This window comes from Diabrotica undecimpunctata, chromosome 9 (assembly GCF_040954645.1).
Source record: "Diabrotica undecimpunctata isolate CICGRU chromosome 9, icDiaUnde3, whole genome shotgun sequence".
Classification (NCBI taxonomy): Eukaryota; Metazoa; Arthropoda; class Insecta; order Coleoptera; family Chrysomelidae; genus Diabrotica; species Diabrotica undecimpunctata.
Window position 1 is genome coordinate 34,192,582 of NC_092811.1, and position 22,450 is coordinate 34,215,031.

A 22,450-nucleotide genomic window follows, 5' to 3' on the forward strand; every position below is an offset into this window, starting at 1 on the left:
TTCAAAAAACATTGTTCACAAGACATTTACGGAACAACTGTTACATCCTTACCATTACCAACGAGTGCCAGATTTACACCAAGGCGATTTACCTCGAAGATTAAGATTTTGTAGATGGTTTCAAAACAAAATCGCCAGAGAACCCGAATTTCCGTACAAAGTGTTGTGTGCAGATGAAGCTTGTTTTACGAGAAATGGTGTGTTTAATTTTCACAATTGTCACGTGTGGAGTGATGAAAACCCGTATGCTATACGTAGGACAAATTTTCAAAAACAATTTAGTATAAATTTATGGGCTGGGATTATTGGTAATCGTCTGATTGGACCGTAAGAACTTCCCAGAAGATTGAATGGAGAATCCTATTTAAATTTTTTGCAGCATGTTCTACCGATACTTCTTGAAGACGTTCCGTTACAAATACGCTCTGAAATGTGGCTTCTTCATGACGGGGCTCCAGCACATTTTACGAGACATATTAAAGATTTCCTCGACATCACTTTTCCTCGTCGTTGGATCGGTAGAAATGGACACGTTCTGTGGCCACCCAGAACACCAGAATGCAATGTTATGGACTTTTATTTTTGGGGACATCTAAAATCATTAGTATACGACAACCAGGATGAAATTAAAACAGAAGCTCAATTGCGACAACGAATTTTTGATGCTGCTGAAATAATCAGACATAATTTACATACTTATAATATTAAGAATAATTCGATTTGTCGAATAAACGCGTGTATCTGTGCAAATGGTGGTCATTTCGAACATTTATTGTAATAATAATTTTCCATGTAAGTAAAAACAGTATTCAAACTTTAATTATTAAATATTTAATAAAAACAAATACATGCTTTTTCTCTATCACTGTTATCAGTATCAATACATATTATGCCTAACGATCGATGATTCATGATAGCTGATTTACAGTATTTAACGAAGAATAACAAGGAACGCAACGTTGCCGGCTGTATTTCCTTTTCTGCGAACAATAATCAAATGGATTAAAATTAATAATTTTTTTTTTGAAAACGGTTAACTTCATAAAAAAATGTTATAAGACTTTTTTGTTTTAAATGCTGCAATCTGCACATATCGTTAAGGAACGCACTATTTTCCGGGACACCCTATACAACATATATACAACCCTATATATATATATATATATATATATATATATATATATATATATATATATATATATATATTGTTCTGATAAATTTTCGCGGTCATGTAAATGAAAATTAAAACAACCGCGTTGAGAATATTGAAAACTCGACGTTTCGGCACCCATTTTCGAGCCATTATCACGAGGGGTACGGTTTCGTTCGAGTTCGGGGTCTCAATCTGCCTACTCCTCTCACTATATATATACTATGTCTACACCAATAATTTCAGACAAAAAATAAATAAATATTGAGAATACCGACGAATTAAATAACTAAGTAGTTAAACACCTAAAGTGGATTAGGGAGAATCGCTTTGTTTATAAAAAAAATCGTGGTAATATAATGAGTAATAATTCACAAAATACCAACAAACTATTTAAATTAAAGTGATATGTACTTCAATTATCCTTACTAGCTACTAGAGTGTGCTAATGTGATGTCGGTATTTTTTTAAAATTACATTTTTGTATATTATTTTTCTTCTTCATTTATTTAACGTTCGTCTAATGAGACTTATTCCACGGCACATGTATTTATAGCAAATTATAACAAATAAGGTAGTTTATTATTACATATTTTAATGTATCTATTGTCCCTAGTAAAACGAACAAAGCGTTACATTGTACTTTAAAACAAGGATAAAAATAAGTACAACTATTAAACCATATAAAAATAATCTAATTATAGATTATAATGGTTAGACGCAATGTCCAAACAATAATTTAATTCAGCCATATATGTGTGAATACTATTTAGATTCTAATGATGTAATATAAATTGTAGATGGGCGGGAAGAAGTAAAAACCGGATTAAACTGCTTATATCATTATATCACTATATGCTTACCTATATCGATACAACTTTTCATTCAATTCGTATTTTATTTATTCATTTTACAATTACGAGGGCAGCTAAATTGATGGCAACACCGGTGCATACTTGTCAGAGAAAACTATATTATATCTAAATTAATATGACTCTTTCCAATGTATTCCTGTCGTTACATCCGTTCAAACGTGAAGCATGTGTTCAAAATACTACAATAAATAATATTTCTTACCTGTTGACGAGTTTGCTAAAACATTTAGATTGTTAAACACTGGATTATTATCGAAATTGGCAAAACTGTTCTGTGGTGGCTGTAATCTGGTTGTAGGGCCATTTAAGCTAGTGGAACTACCATTTAATGTCGTGGTACTGCCGCCAATGAAGATGTCTGCTTTGTCGAAATCGGCTACAAATCCGTTCATATTGGAGCTATTATTATTATTAATGTTATTTATTAGATTATTGTTGTCCACTGAGCTGTTCCTGCTGATCTCTGAGCGTTGTTTCTGTTTAGGCTGAATTTGAATTCCGTTGACTTTTGGTGTTTTTGATTCTTCAGTTGGCTTGATATTTACAGATACGTTTACCGGATCTAGGTAATACCTGAAAACAAAAAAGAAGAAAATTGAATATACTACCTACTATTTACTGAACAATAAAATTTTAAAAAAGGTAAAAGAAATAATAAATTAGACTTACTCACAATCAATTTAATTTAACTATCCAGACGACCGGTTTCGCTTTCTACAATATGAAAAGCATCTTCAGGTCTCGATACAAAGTTAAATAAATGCTGAAATAATAAACCCATATTAGGGTGTTGTCTAATAAAGATAAACAAAGATAGAAGATATAAATTACAGTAATTATGCCAATATTACATGTCCGTGGTTTTTCAAAATGAATAAAATGTTTAAGCAGGCAAGGTAAGACCAACAAATTGGTAAAATATTCTATTAAACTGTAATAAATTAATAAATGAACAAATAAATAAAACATTACTTACATGCCGGTACTCTATTAATTGATGGTTGAAAGAACATGGTTCAAACTATCCTGTATTGTTGATAGGAGAACTTAAGTCTGCTATTGTAATTGTTTGACAGTAAACGGGGAAGTTCTTGAGAAGACAGATTTTATCCAATGAAGTAGAGATAGGTGTAATGTAATTGTTTGTTTGATGAAAATAATGTTCTATACCATTGAGTTATTTAAGATATTTATATTTATTCTAGAGATATATTTATGAAATGTGTGTTATTTATTGAGATTTTATTTTATGAAGATGACAGTTGTAAGACAATGAATGAGATTAGATGTACAAATTGTGTGGGCGTGCAATTCTTTCAACTTGTAATTATCAAATTTCTTTGATAAAGTTCTATTGCAATATATGGCAAATGATTGTAAAGTCAAGTATTTAAAGTTAAAAATTAAAAATTAAAGACAATTTAAGACACACAGAAATCACTTAAAAGTGGGACGAAACAGACATTAAATTTAAAAAGGGGGAGGACTTGAATGCACTACATCTCTTACTTGGAGACAATGAGTTTTTATGTTATCTATTAGATTTTAGAGGTAAATTTGACAAATGTAGAAATAACTCAATGGTATAGAACATTACTTTCATGAAACAAACAATTACATTACACCTATCTCTACTTCATTGGATAAAATCTGTCTCCTCAAGAACTTCCCCGTTTACTGTCAAACAATTACAATAACAGACTTAAGTTCTCCAATCAACAATACAGGATAGTTTGAACCATGTTCTTTCAACCATCAATTAATAGAATACCGGCATGTAAGTAATGTTTTATTTATTTGTTCATTTATTAATTCATTACAGTTTATTAGACTATTTTACCAATTTGTGGGTCTTACCTAGTCTGCTAAAACATTTTATTCATTTTGAAAAACCACAGACATGTAATATTGGCATAATTACTGTAATTTATATCTTCTATCTTTGTTTATCTTTATTAGACAACACCCTAATATGGGTTTATTATTTCAGCATTTATTTAACTTTGTATCGAGACCTGAAGATGCTTTGCATATTGTAGAAAGCGAAACCGGTCGTCTGGATAGTTAAATTAAATTGATTGTGAGTAAGTCTAATTTATTTCTTTTACCTTTTGAAATGGACTCACACAAGCAACACATTCATGATTTGAATAAAAATTTAATAACAGCCAAGTTGGCCAGACGGACGAATCGCACTCACTTCGCAATTTTTTCCAAAAAAATGTTTTTTCCCGTATTTTATTACCTTTTTTTGCATAACGGGATCTAGATGATCAAAAATTTACAAAAATACATTTTCCAATGTACAATTTTCCGCTGAACACGATCCCGCTATTAAAATTAACCTAACTGTCAAGTAAAATTCCGAAATTTCGAAAAACCCCCTTTCTCTTAAAAAATTAGTATCTCAAAAACACATCTTTTTTTTCTTTCAAAAATTTAGGAAAAGTTGTTAAAAAGTATTTAAGGTAAAAATAAACAGCTCTGGAAAAAGCTCTGTGTTACTTCAGAGATATTAAAATAAAAATAGTGGTACAGCAGATGGTACTGAAGACTAGCGTGAAGCTTTATCCTGTTTTCTAAATTTTTAAAATATAAATAATATTTTTAAAATTGTATAAAGTAATTTATTTATTTATTTATTATTATATTTTAACACTCTAAACGTTACGACTGTCTGTAGACGGTGTTCACTTTTTTCTAGTTAAATCCAGAATTAAATTACTGAGAACGCGCTTCGAAAGAAATGGAATATGGTAAAAGAAATAAAATTAGACTTACAATAAATTTAATTTTACTACCAAACGACCGGTTTCGCTTTCTACACTTTGCAAAGCATCTTCAGGTCAAACGGTACAAAGTAAATTAAACGCTGAAATTATAAAAAGCCCATATTAGGGTGCTGTCTTATAAAGATAAAGATCAAAAAAAGGTTATAGTAATTATGCCAATATTACATGTTGTCTGTATTTATTAATATGCATAAAACTGATTTAGCAGACAAAGTGAAAACCCACAAATTGGTAAGAGATAATCTATTGAATTGTAATAAATTAGAAACAAATAAAATACTACTTACATTCCGGTACAAGAATTTTTAAATAATGATTCGTAATACATAGTTCAAACTATCCTGTAATTGCTGATAATGGGTGATCTTCGGTTAATGTTGTAACTCTCTGGCAATTAACGAGAAAGTTTCTTGAGGGGAGAGATGTTAACAAATGAAATAGGAGTAAGGTATATGTGATTGTTTGTTAAATGAAAGTGATGTTTTATATTATTTAAATTATTAAAGTTATTTATATTTATTCAAGATATATTTTAGATAGAAATGTGTATTAATTTATTACAATTTTTTACAGTATTTTACAGTACTCCCATCTCTCCCCTCAAGAAACTTCCTTGTTAATTGTCAGACAGTTACAACATTAACCGAAGATCACCCATCATCAGCAATTACAGGATAGTTTGAACTATGTATCACGAATCATCGTTTAAAAATTCTTGTACCGGAATGTAAGTAGTATTTTGTTTGTTTCTAATTCATTACAATTCAATAGATTATCTCTTACCAATTTGTGGATTTTTACTTTGTCTGATAAATCAATTTTATGCATATTAATAAACACAGACAGGTAATATTGGCATAATTACTATAACCTTTTTTTGATCTTTATCTTTATAAGACAGCACCCTAATATGGGCTTTTTATAATTTCAGCGTTTAATTTACTTTGTACCGTTTGACCTGAAGATGCTTTGCAAAGTGTAGAAAGCGAAACCGGTCGTTTGGTAGTAAAATTAAATTGATTGTAAGTAAGTCTAATTTTATTTCTTTTACCTATTTGAAATGGACTCACACAAGCAACACTTTCATGAAACGCAATATGATTTTTATGGTCTGCAAAAGGAAATATGGCGCTTTATAAGAGGTCAAAGAACGGAGGTAAAGGATCTAATAGAACCAAAACACATAGAAAAGCACGCTTGGATTGTCTACCTAAAAAAGCTCTATGCAGAGGAAGGATAGACGACGCTAGAACCGGAAACACAAGAAATTACCACAAATGAAGAACTTAATATAAATGTACAGGAAGTTCGGAAAATACTTAAAAAAAAGCAGCAGGTAAAGATGGGATACCAAACGAATTACTGAAATATTGTGGAGCAGGAATGATAGAACAGTTAATAACATTAATTAATAAAATTATAAAACACAATAAAATACCAGATGAATAGAGAACGAGCGAACTAATTCTATTATTCAAAAAAGGAGATAAAAAATAGCCAGAAAACTATAGAAGTATAAACTTGTTAAATACTACCCTAAAACTTACAAGTTTTCCGAATACTAGACTCACCCTATCTTCTTCTAGCCGACGGGTCTGGAACCGCTTTTAGCGAGCATGTCTGACCCGTCGACCTTACTCATAGCTCCTCCTAACACCCCTAGCGTGAATTCCATGGATTGGTCAGCCTCACGGACGCCCCCCCCCTCACAGGCCCCGCACAGCGAATCGACCGAGGACGGAAAAGGAGACGGCCGGGAAGCTCCCCAACCCAACATGGAACCAACCATAAGATGTCAGTCGGCAGTTACGAATAACTCCAGTCGTTCATACCTTCATCTATTCACTCTTTCTCATCCACCCATTCATACTTCCTCTGATTCAACTCCAGTCATTCCTTACTTTCATCTAAACACACCTGCCCATCCACCCATTTATTCTAAAATTTAGATGGGACAGTCTGTGTACGTCGGATGTAAAAGGTCCTTCGCCACTGACTGTCCCAAGACGATACATAACATACAGAAAAGAAATAGACTAAAAAAAGAAATGATAAGAAATAGCAAAGATAGGATTACAGAAGAGAGAAAAGAGGAAGGATGAAATGAAAGATAGGAAAGAAGCCAAAGAAAGAAGAAAGAAAAGATAGAGAACATAAACAGGAAAAGGAAATTGAAAATAAAATTGTTCAACGAACAATAACAGACAAGTAAAATCAAATAAAAAATAAAACTACAATAAAGTAAATAAATAAATAAGACTATGATAAAATAAATAAATAAATAAGTAAAACCGTGTAAAAATAAAATAGGATAAATTAAATTAGGCAGTCAGTGTGGTTTGGGTGTAAAGGGTCCTCTTCCACTGGCTGCCTTTTACGACACAAGGCACGTTAAAAATAAATATACGGTCATCCTGTCTGCAGTCGCCTCTCTTTTTCTTCTTTATGCTTTATTGTCTGTGTGACAAAAGTAATGATCAGCTCGAAGTCATGCTTGCTGTCGATAGCTTTATCAATTAGCTCGCGAGGCTCGCCTAGAAGAGATCCCAGGCCCAGCTGCAGCTCGGTACGCCCCGCGTAATATGCGGGGCATACGAATACGACATGCCGCGCGTCATCAACCACCCCGCACTCAGGACATAGATCTTTCTCGGTTTTCCCTATATGATGGGTATATTTCCTGAATGATCCATGCCCTGTCAAAAACTGCGTGAAGTAATAGTTGACGCGCCGATGTCGACACCCGTACCACCTCACTACGTCCGGGATCAGGGATCTCGTCCAGTCAGCCTTCCCGACTTCGGCTGCCCATTCCCTCTGCCACGTCTCTAGTCTTTTCTGTGACCCGGAACCTATCGCTCCGTTGCCCCTTTGGTACATTCGGGCTCTCTCCCAAGATGTGCACCGGTACAGAACCAGCCACCACCTGTAAGGCAATGGTTGATACAGTCCTGTACGCACTGCACACCCTGATCAGGGGTTTCCTCTGAGCCCTAATAAGCATGTCTTTATATTTTTTCATCCGAAGGACCGAATACTAGACTAAAACTTTGCTAAAACATTCTGTAATTTATTGACTTCTATCATTTTATCCTTGTCAAAATAGGATTTTTAAAATTTTTCTTAACACGTTTAGACAATTTAAATTATTATCGCTAATAACATAAATTTTCAATTGAAATTAGATTAATTATACAAGTTTTTTTTTTATTTTTCCGACACAATATTTGCAAAAAATATTCATGAAATAATAAAAGGGAAAATCCCAGTGGTTGGCTGTATACCGTAGTTTAAAAAAACCTACAATGATGTAAAAACTTCTGACGTAACATGGTATTATATTTAGTATGAAAGTTAAATTATCCAAAAGTATCAACAATTTCTGAACTTTTCCAGTCTTATCTAAAATTTTACAAGAATGAATGAATCAAAAGCTAAGTTTAGCAGATGAACAACAGGGTTTTCGTAGTGGAAGGTCGTGTACAGATGCAATATTCGCCATAAAACAAAATACTAAGAAATCACTAGAGTATAATAAACCAGCATTTCTGTGTCTGACTGACTTCAAAAGAATTTAATATGACAATATCATCTCAGAAAACTAAAACAATAGTAATCAGCAAATAATCAACCAGATGTAAAATAGGAATTAATGGCATCAGTATTGAACAAGTAATGAAAATAAAATACCTTAGAATTACACTGTCCTGCTTTGGAGACCTGGACAAAGAAGTGAGAAATTAAGTACAAAACGCAAATATACTGGGAAATTGTTTAATTTTTCTAAGATAATCTAGTCTTAATTTTCGTATTTCATGTTTTTTCATTAAAATATGTCGATTATTTTTTGTTTTTCTCCAACGAAAAATCCTAAATTATGAATCTCTTTTCGAAGAGTTTCTCTGCTTCCGGTGTATTGCTATTCTTTCACAATTTTTTGATACAATCTTTAAATTGTCGGCAGCATTTTCTCCTGAATATGGAAGTTTATTATAAATCGACGTAACAAGCCTTCGTCAACTACATCCATTTTTAGTTTGGAAACTCTGTGCTTTTTTGTAGATGGAGAACTGAACAGATTTCTGCTCGTGCAAGCTTTATCTGTTATCCGACCTTCCCTGACTATTCCTTGAACTGATCTTAAGCTTATGCCTGAAAGAAAGCAATTTTTTATTGGATCAGAAACAAGCTGAAAATAATACAAATATATTCCGTTTATTTTAGTTTTTATAAAACTAAAATTTTTGTTGTTTAACTATATACCTTGTGGCAACTAAAAGATAAAAAATGCTCTATACAGCAAGTTATGAAATAAAAAATCTACTTTATGGAAGGGATATTTGTAATATAAGATCACGGTACTTTCATACATTAGTTACATTTTAACACGTAGTATATAAGTCTAATAAAAATGTACATGCAAGATTTGCATTTCATCTAGCCTCAAAAGCTTACAATTTATTACGCCTTACTATTAGGAAGGTTTGGGAACTCTCAAACCTCTAAGTATCGACGATCATAATAAATTAATTACAGACTCGGTTAGAAACGCACAACTCAAATTCTGCAAGAAAAATTACACCAAAAGTGAAAAGATTAGCAAAGACACAAAAGCTCTCATGGAAATACGACGAAACCTAAGCGAGAAAGAAAAGGGAAACAAAGAAGAATATAGAAAACTAAATAAAAGAATTTCAGCGGATATTAGAAGAGATATAAGAAGATATAATACTAATGTAATTACTCAAACAGTAGAAAAGAACAAAGGTTTAAAGATAATGAAAAGAGAACTCACACAAAGTAAAAAAGAAATATACAAGCTAGAAGATAAAGACGGAAAGGCAACAACAGATAAACAAAACATTCTGAAAATAACTAGAGAGTTTTATAAAGACCTCTATACCAGCCAAAGATCACAAGAAAATTTACCGACACGAGTAAAGACTCTCATAAATCAGGGATCGGAAATACTTTTACCCATTACTGTGTCAGAAGTAAGATCAGCTTTAAAGGAAATGAAGAACCATCGATCGCCTGGTGACGATGGACTCGTTATTGAGGCAATAAAAGCAGGAGGAGAAATTCTATTAAAATCAGTAAGCGAACTGTTTAATAAATGCTTACATGCGGGTACGATTCCTAAAGACTGGAACAATGCAGTGATAGTCTTGTTACACAAAGAAGGTGATATTACTAAATTAGAAAATTATAGACCCATCAGCCTCTTGACACATATGTATAAACTCTTTATGAAAATCTTAACAAAGAGACTAACACCTAAACTAGATTTCTATCAGCCCAAAGAACGGGCAGGCTTTAGGAGAGGATATGGCACAAATGACCATTTGCACACCATAAAGATCTTAATTGAAAAATGCATCGAGTACAACATACCACTGGTTCTTGCATTTGTCGATTACGAGAAGGCTTTTGATACTGTAGAGTTTGAAACCGTACTGGAAGCCCTAAATCAAAGCCGAATAGATTACAGGTACACGTCACTAATCAAAAACATCTACGAGAACGCTACATCAAGTATACGACTACACGAAGACACAGAAAAATTCAGCTTAGGTCGAGGAGTAAGACAAGGAGACAATATTTCACCAAAATTGTTCACGGCAGCTCTAGAGTCAATATTTAAGAACACCCAATGGCAAGATATGGGCATCAATATAGATGGAGAAAGATTAAATCATCTGAGGTTTGCAGATGATGTCGTATTAATCGCAGATAACTTACAGGATACGGTTTCTATGCTACATTCGCTTAAAAGTCTGTCTGAAAGGGCAGGATTAAAGATAAACTTTGAGAAAACTAAACTTATGACAAATCTCGTAATGAGTGGAAATATAACTATCGACAATAATACCATACAACAAACAGACACTTACAAATATCTGGGACACGAGATCAAAATAAACAGAGACAATCAAACAAATGAAATACAGAGGCGAATAGGCCTGACATGGGCAGCATTTGGCAAACTAAGCCATATTCTAAAAAGTTCAATTCCCATGTGTCTCAAGCGAAAAGTTTATAACCAATGTGTTTTGCCTGTACAAACTTATGGAGCAGAGACTTTAACACTCACGCAGAAATCTGCGAATAAACTAAGAGTTACACAACGAGCCATGGAACGTGCAATGCTGAATGTGAGCCTCCGAGACCACATAACAAACCGACAAATCAGGCAAAGATCAGGAGTTCAAGACGTCATCGAAAGAACCACGAGACTTAAGTGGAACTGGGCAGGACACTTAGCCAGAACACAAGATGGACGATGGACAAGACGAATTATGGAATGGAGGCCCAGAAATTATAAAAGAAGCCGAGGACGACCACCGACTAGATGGACCGACGACATAAAAAGAGTAGCGGGAAACTGGCTACAAGCGGCCCAGTGTAGAGAACACTGGAAAGAACTGAGGGAGGCCTATGTCCAGCAGTGGACGGGATTGGCTGATTGATGATGATGACTATTAGGAAGATTAAACACTATAAAATCTTTTCACTTCAATCTAAACTATTCATAAATGATAACTATAACTCGATTATAAAAATTTTGAATTGATGATTTGACTTTTATTTAAAACTAAAAAATCAATCATTTATGTATTAAAGTATAACCCAAAGGTTTGCCTTTTAATACACTTGCCATTTTAATAAATATAAATAATAGTTTATAATATAGGGCCACTCCAAATAAAAATGTAAATACTCGACAACACTGTCAGAAATCTAGCACTAATCCCACGATGTGAACTCGTAGCTGACAGCAATAGAAATGAGAAATCCCTTCCACTTTTCAATTTGTTCTACGCGCAACCCGCCAGGTCTCGCTTGTCGGATAGTATAGAAGGTGATAGAAGTAAATGTTTATTGATCATAGAAGTTCTCCGTGGTCTTGTAAAATCTCAGGAATTAACAAAGAAAATGTAATTATTATTTTGCATGAATCATTTGCATTCCTTGCAGAAAGTTCGTAAAACCTTCTCATTTCAGAGCAAAAGGAATTGGAAATGATTGAATTACCAACCGTATTCGGCCGAACAGGTCCCAAACGACTTTTTTATTTCCTAATGTAAAAGACCTACAAAAAGGACGAAGTATTAAGAAGAGCACACAAAATAAAGCTTAATAATTATTGAATGTGAAGTGAATACTATACTGTATAAATATCATAAAATTGTACAAACATTATCGAACGATTGCATTTCCCCCTTTTGAGATAATCATTTTGTACACTGTCACCGACATCACGCAGAAAATAAAAATAAGATTAGAATGTCAACATTCCGAATAAAAATATACACAGATTTTTATACCAAGTCGATTTATTTTTATCTCGGCGACTTCATTATGATAAAGATTTTTATATATTTATCTTTGTATATACAATTAAATACTATAAACAGTGATTCAATCAAAATAAATTATGATGCAAAATTCAGTTTTCCGAATACTAGACTAAAACATTCTGTAATTTATTGACTTCTATCATTTTATCCTTGTCAAAATAAGATTTTTAAAATTTTTCTTAACACGTTTAGACAATTTAAATTATTATCGCTAATAACATAAATTTTCAATTGAAATTAGATTAATTATACAAGTTTTTTTTTATTTTTCCGACATAATATGTGCAAAAAATATTCATGAAATAATAAAAGGGAAAATCCCAGTGGTTGGCTGTATCCCACAGTTTAAAAAAACTTAAATGATGTAAAAACTTCTGACGTCACATGGTTTTATATTTATTATGAAATTTAAATTATCCAAAAGGATCAACAATTTCTGAACTTTTTCAGTCTTATAAGACTATTATTAATGAAAAAATCTTAGAATGTAGAATAGAATAGAAATATGAAAAGAAAAAGCAGATTTGATTTCACGTACAGTGCGTTTGTGTATCCGCTTATACGTATTTTACCCTAAAAGGGATCTTCGGAGCGGCTATTCACAACCGCTCTGAACGTGAAAATAATCTTTCCTGTCATATTAGAAGCAACTATAAAATGGCTTCGATCTGGACGCAATAGCGATATCTGATAAATAAATCCATAAACTATAGTTTATGGATTATATTGATAGCACATTATGTATGCAAATCCCTAAACTGTTGATACGGGTGACTCAATGAAAAATTGATATTTGTCAACAAGTTACAGAAGTATATAGGAAAACAATTTTAAACTGAGTATGACCACAAGGTATAAAGGTTGAAGCAGAATAGAATACAATAGTTTTGAGGGTTACTAATCCCTAAATAAAGTTGCCAGTGTCGGAGTGATGGAGATTAACAAGTACTAATGAATTTGCAAGAAATGTAAGATGTTTATTTTATTGGTTATATATAAAATAATTTGTGGCCGTAACAGGGGCCGATTTGTAAAAAAATGAATATTATTTTAATCAAATTCCATTTCAGATTCACTGCTTTCTTCAGAATCTAAGGAATCTCCAATGTTAATTAGGTATTACCGGTTCCAGCATTGCGTCAGTCATATTATCCAAATTCCACATTTTATTTTCTTCCTTGTGAGCATGACTAACAGCATTTTTCTAATTTTCTGGAGTTACTCTTGATAAGGAATGTTCTAATAATTGTTGTAAGTCTTCTAATTTAAAAGTTTTGTTGTTGCGTCCGACTTCACCCTTTACTTGAGACCATATATTTTCTATCGGATTCAGATCACAGTGGTATGGGGGTAAACGTAAAATAATTACATCACGGTTTAATGCCATTTCATCAATTATATATTTTTTATAAGCTGCTTTATGTTGCCTTACAATAGGTAATAATTCCTTTTTTGTCGAATTCTCCTTGTACTCAATTGCGTGTTTATCTAACCATTCGATTATCTCTCCTTTTTTCCATGCCGTTGTTGGCAATTTTTCTGCTAGTCTTGAATGGTAACTAGCATTATCCATGACTATGACAGAATGACATATTGTTGCTTATGATTGGTAACTCTTCGTTTTTTTTCTAAAAAAAAAAAAAAAAAAAAAAAAAAAAAAAAAAAAAAAAAAAAATGAGTGGACGCTGCGTCTTATCATGTTTTTATGTATTTCTTCAATTTAAAAGGGTTTACTCCCTCCACTCTTCTTGGGAGATGAACCAGTTCCTCCTTTTCTTTCTTTTAGGAATCTATAAATTGTTGCTTCTCCAACCTCTGTCATATTTGAACACATGTTAACGATTTCACGAACATTACTTAAAGGGCGTTGATGTACAAGTGCATCGTGTACATTTAATATTATATTTTTCTCTTAGACTGAAGGCACCTTTAAAACTACACTTAACCGGGATAAAACCTGTTGTCGACGTCATTTTTAAATGCAAATAACAAAATATCGACACCAAAAACGTAGGTAGGTAAGACATGAACAATGTACATCTACAAACTAAAAAGAAGATGGAACAATTTCTAATTTATATTATTGGCATAAGCTGTAATGTGGCATAAAAACTACTTAAACTATCATTAGTGAAGCCTTATCAGTAATTCCAGGTAATCGTTCAAAGAAGGTATTCTTTTTGTGTCAGGCGATAACTTGTATAGAAAACAATAATCACCTTTAAATTACTGTTTACATTAATTTATTTCGTGAAACATTGAATTCTCTCGTTAATCACCCGTGTATAATTAACAATAATCGTGTGGCATATATACCGACGTTTTTTACGCACAAAAAAGGTATAGTGAGATTAGTGGACACTTATTTTACAGAAGATTTTTTAAAAGATAATGAATTGTTGACGGCATCTTAAAAAATTATTTTTTTTTTATTTATTTCAAAACAAGTATAGGGTGACGCCTATGGTTTTTTGACCTGTTGAGGATTTGCATACATAATGTGCTATCAATATGATGGAAAAGGACTATAATTTTCGAAACCAAGTTCAGATTTCTATATCTCCTCAACTAAGCAAAAGTCATTAGCGAATTGGTTTCTCGTACTCATAAAGAGCCAATCGGAATAAAAATAAAAGACAGTTAAGATTTGATTTCACGCACAGTGTGTTTGTGTATCCGCTTATACGTATTTTACCCTAAAAGGGAGTGAAATTTCCTGATCAGATAGTCCTGTATTAATAATTGTAGAGCGTACATCAAGGGATGAGAAATCTGAGACAATATAATCAATTATGTTGTTTTAGTAATTCTTGTAGGATCATTACCGTCCATTGTAAAACCATACGATTAGAATATATTCCAAGATAGATCAAGGATAATTGGGTAGCACAAGTAAGAGTGTAATTCATATTTAAGTAACCACATAGAATTTTTCTGCTTTTATTGGGCCGGCCGTCTAACAAGTTTAGCAGGTTCTGAAAAAATAGTTTCGTAGAAGAATCAGGTGATCTATAAATGCAAAGAATGTATAGATTAGGATTCTTGTTATAAACCAATGAAAACTCAAAAAAGGCTTCATTCAACAGAAAGTCATATTTTGTTACAGGAGAGAAATCATTAATTGTAGAAAGAATTAGGGTGCCACCATGAGCTGAACTTAGACGATCATAACTAGCAATTGTGGTATATTTTCCTACAAAAAAGGCTCGTTGCAGACGAGGCCGAGCGACCCTGAACGCAGATGTACATTGTGGCTTATCCCAATCATAGGAAATGGATTCATCTAACGTCAACTGATCTCTTTCGAAGTGCAGTGAATAAAATAAGACTGGTCAATGTGGACGTCAGCATACTAAGAAGATAGATACCTTTAGAAGATGTTCTCAAATTCTATTGTAAAAATTATTTTATTAATAGTCCTATGGTCGTAGACAAGATTTTTCTTAGTAGTTAGAGATTAAGCTCCGAAATTAGCTGCTTTTTAGAGTGTTGGATTACGTTTATAATAACGTATTTACAATTATTTTCTTAACTAGTTTCTTAATCCCATTATTTTTAGCCGACATGATAAGCAGAAACGCCCATGTTTAGTATAAATGTGCGAAAAAAAAAAACAAACAATAATAAATGAGAACGCCCTTTCAACATCATATTATTTTACGTAGATATTATTGAACGATATATGAGGTTTTTACACCATTGTTTTGTCTCATTGCCGTGTAAACAAGCCAATTGTTGGAACACAAACAAAAATTTGCAATTACGTCCAGGATATGATTGATGAAAATATTTTCGACTTCATTTTTGAACTCTTGGGTATTATTCACATGTCCCTGATGATCAATATAATTTTTTATATATGTACCAGATATAATACAAATATATCTATGACGGCGTCGAATACACACTAGTCTGGATATATTATAGTTTTGAGTTTCTTGAACCGTACTATATTTAATATAAAATTAGTTTTTCTTGGGTTTAGGTTCAATAATTATATTACATGTGGAACTAAATTTTATTTTCCATAGAAATCAACGTTTCGGCGGGAAACCCTTGCCTTTGTCAAGATTCTAAAATGTACAGGATTAAGAACAAACAGTTATTGTAAAATATAACTTTAAAAGTTTAAACTTTAAAAAGTACTAATATCGTACTTCAAATTTATAAAGTAGTCCCTATACCTAGAGTTATCAGTTTTCTAGATATTTTTATTTTCCCATCAAAGTATTAATTTGGTAGATATTTTAACGTTTACCAATAATTATTGTGAGTTGGCCATGATTGATTTGTCAGAAACTGACAGTTTGACATTATTGTTTATTAATTCAGTGTTTGGGTACACCGTAAATTAGCAACAATTATTATTTAGTAATTCAGTAATTAATTCAATTTAAATTAGCAATAATGAATTTTACTACTGATGAAATGGTAGATATGATCTGGATATTGGGGAAATGCAATAAAAATTCATTACTACCAGCTAGAATTTATCAAGAACGGTTTCCAGATAGGCGACAACCTAGGCAAGATACATTTGAAAAATTGAAAGATCGATTTAACCGCACTGGTTCAGTGAATTATGAAAAACATGAACGAACAAAAACTAGTGTGACAGAGGAAAACGAAATGAGTGTGTTGATGGCAGTTACAGAAAACCCACACACAAGTATAAGGAGTATTTCCAATGAACAAGAACTTAGTTACTACTCTGTTCAAAACATTCTATCTAAAAACAAGATGCACCCTTATCATATTCAAAAGCAACAAGAATAAAATAATGATGATTTTCAGAAACAAATAGTATTTTGTGAATGGGCCTTAGAAAAAATTAATGAGCAGAGAGATTTTTTTGATTATGTCCTATTTGGTGTTGAAGCTACATTCCATCGAAACGGTTCTGTTAATAGGCATACCTTTCACTACTATTCAACAAGTAATCCATACCACTTTGATACCACATAGTAACACATAGTCAAACAAGATGGTCTCTAAATGTGTGGGGAGGTATCGTCGGTAACCATGTAGTAGGACCATATTTTTTTGAAGATAACTTAAATGGTGAGATTTATTTAGATTTTATCGTAAATCAGTTACCGATATTATTAGAAGAGGTTTCACTTAATATACCTGAACAAATGTGGTTTATACATGATGATGCTCCTGCGCACCACAACGAATTAGTACGTGGTGAACTTAATGATCAGTGGGTTCGACTCGAGCAGCCGAACAGTACGGACGTGAGAGAGAAGCGTGCTTAGGTGGGGGCGACTGACCTATTGTCAACGGAGCTTTTCAGCTCCCGGTGGGTAAGACACCGAGTGTGGCATAGGCACTTGTCCTACATATTAGCGAAAAGCGGATGCGAGGTTGTTACTAGTTAAACCGTCGAGGAGCTGTTTTTATAGGCTCCTCGCGGAGGCTATAATAGCTTCGCGTTTGCGAAGAATTCGGGATCACCTCAGTGTGTCGTCAGGGATGACACTGTAAGGCCTTGACATTTGACAAGGTCGGACAGAAACGGCCCCTGCTCCTGAGGTGTGAGAAACAGGAAGAGGATCCCTCACTGTGAATACAGGGAGTGAACTACCGCGAGGTACCTGGGACGGCACCCAGTAAGCCGTACTGACAGCGGTCAGTCGGTGGAAAAAAAACAGAGTCGTCTAAGTAGAATTTTCTTATATCTTATGAACTATTTGTTCACTGCTTTACGGCAATATGAGTGATATTCCCCCCCCCAGAAAGTGTTGTCACGCAGGTGACAACACAAGAAGAAGAAGAGAATGATTTAGCCGAATCATCAAACCCCTCTGTTGACAGCTCGATCGAGCTATATAATAAATTTATTAAATCGACTAATCCCGCGATCGACGACATAGAAATCGTAATATCTGACGATGACTCCTATCTGCCCGAGTCGGAGGAAGAAAAAAGCGAAATCGACACCGATGACGATATCAATACGATGGACGCCATCGACGAAGAGCCGAGCCCAGCTGCGGAATCGCGCGAAGCCCCACCCCCAACTGTAGTAGAGACACAACCCGCCATGGACAACGTCTCCAAAAATGAAGCCGAGCCCGAAATCGGCAAGAAAATGAAAAGGCTAAGGCCCAAAGAAGACTCTTCGGAAGACGAAGAAGTAAAGAAAAAGGCCAGAGAAATGGCGGAAAGGGAAAAGGCCAATGAGCTTTTAAGGTCGGTCAATGTACTGACGGAACAGATCAAATCCCTTAAAGAAGAAAGCCGTATCCGCGAGGAAAAGGCAAATAAACAAATCCAAGACCTTCTCGCTCAGATGACTGAGCTGAGAAACGAAAACAAAGAAAAGGACAAGGAGATACAAAAACTTGTACAACATATAATGGCATTAACAGCAGCCAAGGAGAAAGAAGAGTCAATAATGGAAATCGACCCGTGGAAAGCCTCCCTCGATAATGACGTTGTAAAGCTAGTGGAACTAGGAATCGGTTCACCTCCCCCCGTAAAGCCATCCGGTAGCAAAGGCAAGCCTAAAGAGCCGGAAAGAATCATAACAACCAAAGAACCTGCAGGTTGGACACAAGTCCAAAACAAAAAAGGAAAAAAGACAGGCACCACTACTGAGAAATCAGACAGTAGTGTGAAAACAAAAATAAGCGTCGCCGAAAAGCAGACGCAGATAATAAATCAGCGGAAAGAAATCGAATTTAACAAGGCTGCGAAAGAGGCTCATGAAAGAAGCCAGAAAAAGAAAACTGCCCAAAATAACTTGAGCAAAAATAGCCAAGTTGAAAAAGAAAACGACGTACCAAAAGACTCACCGCAAACAAGCGAGGAGCCTATAGTAAAAGAGCCGAAACCACCGGCGATAATCCTAAAAACTGTAGGAGAACACCAAAAAATCCTGCAGAGAGCAGCCAACCAAGGCATAATATCAGTCAACAAGTTTGCACGATCAGGCAGATCGATAGTTATTAACACAAAAACCAGAAAAGATTACCTAGGAATGGTACACATCCTAGAAGAACACAGTCCAAAAGTAGAATTCATCGCATATCCCATAGATAGCGATAAACTAAAAAGAGTCATTATAAAAGGGCTATCTGCTACTACTAGCACAGTAGCAATTAAAGACGAACTATACAATAAAGGAATAGAAGCAACAAGGGTGATCAATATGATCTCCAAAAAAGCTGATAAAAAAGTACTGCCACATTTCATCGTCACCCTCAAAGAGGAAGACGTTGCAAAAATTAAAAAAATATCTGATATATGCTACATGCGCATCTATGTGGAGGATGAATTCAAAATCACAAAAGACACCCTACAGTGTTATAACTGTCAAGGGTTCTATCACAGCTCAAAGGCTTGCCATTGCGGATCCAGATGTGTAAAATGCGGAGAAAACCACATCAGTAACGACTGTGAGAAAAGCCGGGAAACCGACCCCAAATGTGCAAACTGTGGTGAAGCGCACACAGCAAATTATAGAGGATGCTCTAAGGCCCCCAAAAAGAAAACACCTGCCCCAACAAGACCGGTAGGAAGACCCATAAACAGCGCTCCAATCAACAAAGGAGTCAGCTACGCACAGGCAGCGAAAAAATCCGCTGAAACCACCTCAGAATCTCCAGCACAACCACAAGAAGTGTCGGTACAGGACGCAGCTACCCTCATCGCAAACTTCCATACAGAGTATAATAACAAAATGATGGAAATGATGTCCATGATGGACAAAGCAACAAAAATGATGACTGCATTTGGAGAAGCCGTCCGAAAATGTTAGCAAACCAAAACGAAGATCTACGCATTGGGTCATGGAATTCCGGCGGAATATTCAAAAAGATCAACCTTCTGGATGAAATAATAAACAGATTAGAGCTCGATATCGTAGCCCTTCAAGAAACTAAACTAGTGGAAAGGAAAAAAACAAAATTTCCAGGCTACGATATCTATAGAACGGATCATAGAGCATTATCAGGAGGAACAGCTATATTAGTCAAAAGGGGACTCGAACACGAGCACATCCCAACACCAGACGGACTGGTGACAATGGAAGCCACAATTATTCGACTTAAGGCCAACAACGAAACACTAAAAATAGTGTCAGCTTACGTTAGACCACATGATCCGATTTTCAACGAAGATTTGAGCCTAATACTGAACTCAGAAGAGCCAACTATAATTATTGGAGACCTAAATGCTAGATCTCCCAATTGGTTTGACAGGACGACCAACCGAAACGGAAGATATCTCTGCAACCATCTCGAGAACAGACCGAACACATATGTCATCGGACCAACAGAACCGACATGTTTCCACGGAGAACTCCCTACGTATCTCGACATTGCAATCCTACACAACGTGGGTCAACAATACGAGATACACTCTCTAAATGAAGGCGATTCGACACATAACCTAATCGTCCTGACCCTGGGCGCAACAGAATTGAACTATTTGCAGCCCCACAACAGAAAGAAAACAAGTTGGCCAAACTTTAGAAGAATTGTGAGCGAGAACATCGGTAACATCCCAACAATTAATAATACTACAGAACTAGAAGACAGTGTAATAAAACTAGAACAAGCAATAAACAATGCTATCGATGCCAGCTCCAAAACCGAAACAATCACAAGACAAAAAGGAAGATTCAGGGATATAAGTATAGAACTTCAAAACCTAATCAAAGAGAAAAACAGGAAAAGAAGAAGAGCCTACCGCACAAGAATGGTAGAAGACAAAAGGATTGCAAATGAGCTAGACAGGGAAGTGAAAAAACAACTTCAAAATCATAGAAATGAAAGCTGGGACTCCTATATCGATGAGCTAAATCCTAACAAATCCGCCTTCTGGAAGTTATCTAAAATCCTTCGAAAGGACAAGAAACCCATACCTCCCCTACACGGAGTAAACGGGATTGTCCATACGGAAATCGACAAAGCCGAAGTCATGAAGGACGAACTAGAAAGGGCGTGTAGAAACAACGAAGACCCCGACGATGACATAGACTTTGAAGAAGAGGTAGAAAGAACAGCGAGAAGACTTAGAAGGAAAAAGGGCAGAATAGGTATTACACATACATCTCCCGAAGAAATAAAGGAACTTATAAAAATGACAAATGCCAAAAAAGCCCCAGGACCCGACAACATCACAAATAGGGCGCTGAAAAATCTACCAACAAAAGCTATTGTTTATATCACTAACATAATAAACAACATGCTAAAACTACGATATTTCCCAGATAGGTGGAAAGAGGCACACGTAATAATGATTGCAAAACCTGGTAAAAACAGCACATTTCCGCAAAATTACAGACCTATCAGCTTATTATCATCTATAAGCAAGATAGCGGAAAGAGTTATACTAAAAAGACTCAATGAAGAATCACAAATGCTAGGAACCATACCAGAGGCTCAATTCGGGTTCAGAAGCGAACACTCCTGTGAATTACAGGTACTACGACTTACAGAATTCATCACCAAAGGATTTAATGAAAAAATGTACACAGCTACAGCTTTTCTGGACGTCAGCAAAGCCTTCGACAGAGTCTGGCACCATGGACTCATCTATAAAATGAATGAATTTGGTTACAGTGAGGCGATGACATGCCTCCTTGCGTCATATCTTGCCAACAGAAGGTTCAGAGTTCGAATAGGGGCAACCCTATCCGAAGTCGGGACCCTGGAGGCGGGTGTGCCTCAGGGAGCGGTGCTGTCTCCGTACCTGTACACCATCTATACGGCCGACACGCCAAAAGAGCCAGACTCTCTGTTGAGTCTTTACGCTGACGACACAGCAATAGCTGTTAGCTGGAGAAACCCGGATCATGCAGCTAATCATCTGCAAAGAGCACTAAACAGATTCCAAAGATGGTGCATAAAATGGAAAATAGCCCTAAATCCAGATAAAACACAGGCTGTAATGTTTAGTCACAGAAGAAGTGTACCAAATCGCGAAATTACAATCGAAAACACCCCAGTAGACTGGACCAACCAGGCTAAATATCTAGGGGTACATCTAGATAAGAAGCTAACGTTCACTGAGCACATCAATCAGCAAATACGCAAAGCCAAAGCGTTGAAAAGTCAGCTCTCAACACTTATTGGAAGGAAAAGTAAACTACGATTTAAAACCAAAATCAGGGTTGCGAATAGTATTATCCTGCCAGTCCTAACATATGCATCCGCTGCGTGGGGACACACCTGTAAAACAAACAGGAAAAAGATACAGACTACTCAAAATCAAATAGTCAGAGATGCCCTTAAGATACCAAGGTACGTACCCTTGAGA

The 22,450-nt window shown here is 34.9% G+C and overlaps 1 protein-coding gene across 1 annotated transcript in view; it reads right to left on the reverse strand.

Annotated features, from left to right (window-relative positions):
• Window positions 1-22,450, reverse strand: part of drongo (Arf GTPase activating protein drongo) — a 162,220-nt gene that overhangs the window by 20,524 nt on the left and 119,246 nt on the right. The window contains exon 3 of the mRNA XM_072543163.1: window positions 2,228-2,598. Within this exon, the coding sequence (XP_072399264.1) occupies window positions 2,228-2,598 (371 nt within the window). The remainder of the gene's footprint in view (window positions 1-2,227; window positions 2,599-22,450) is intronic.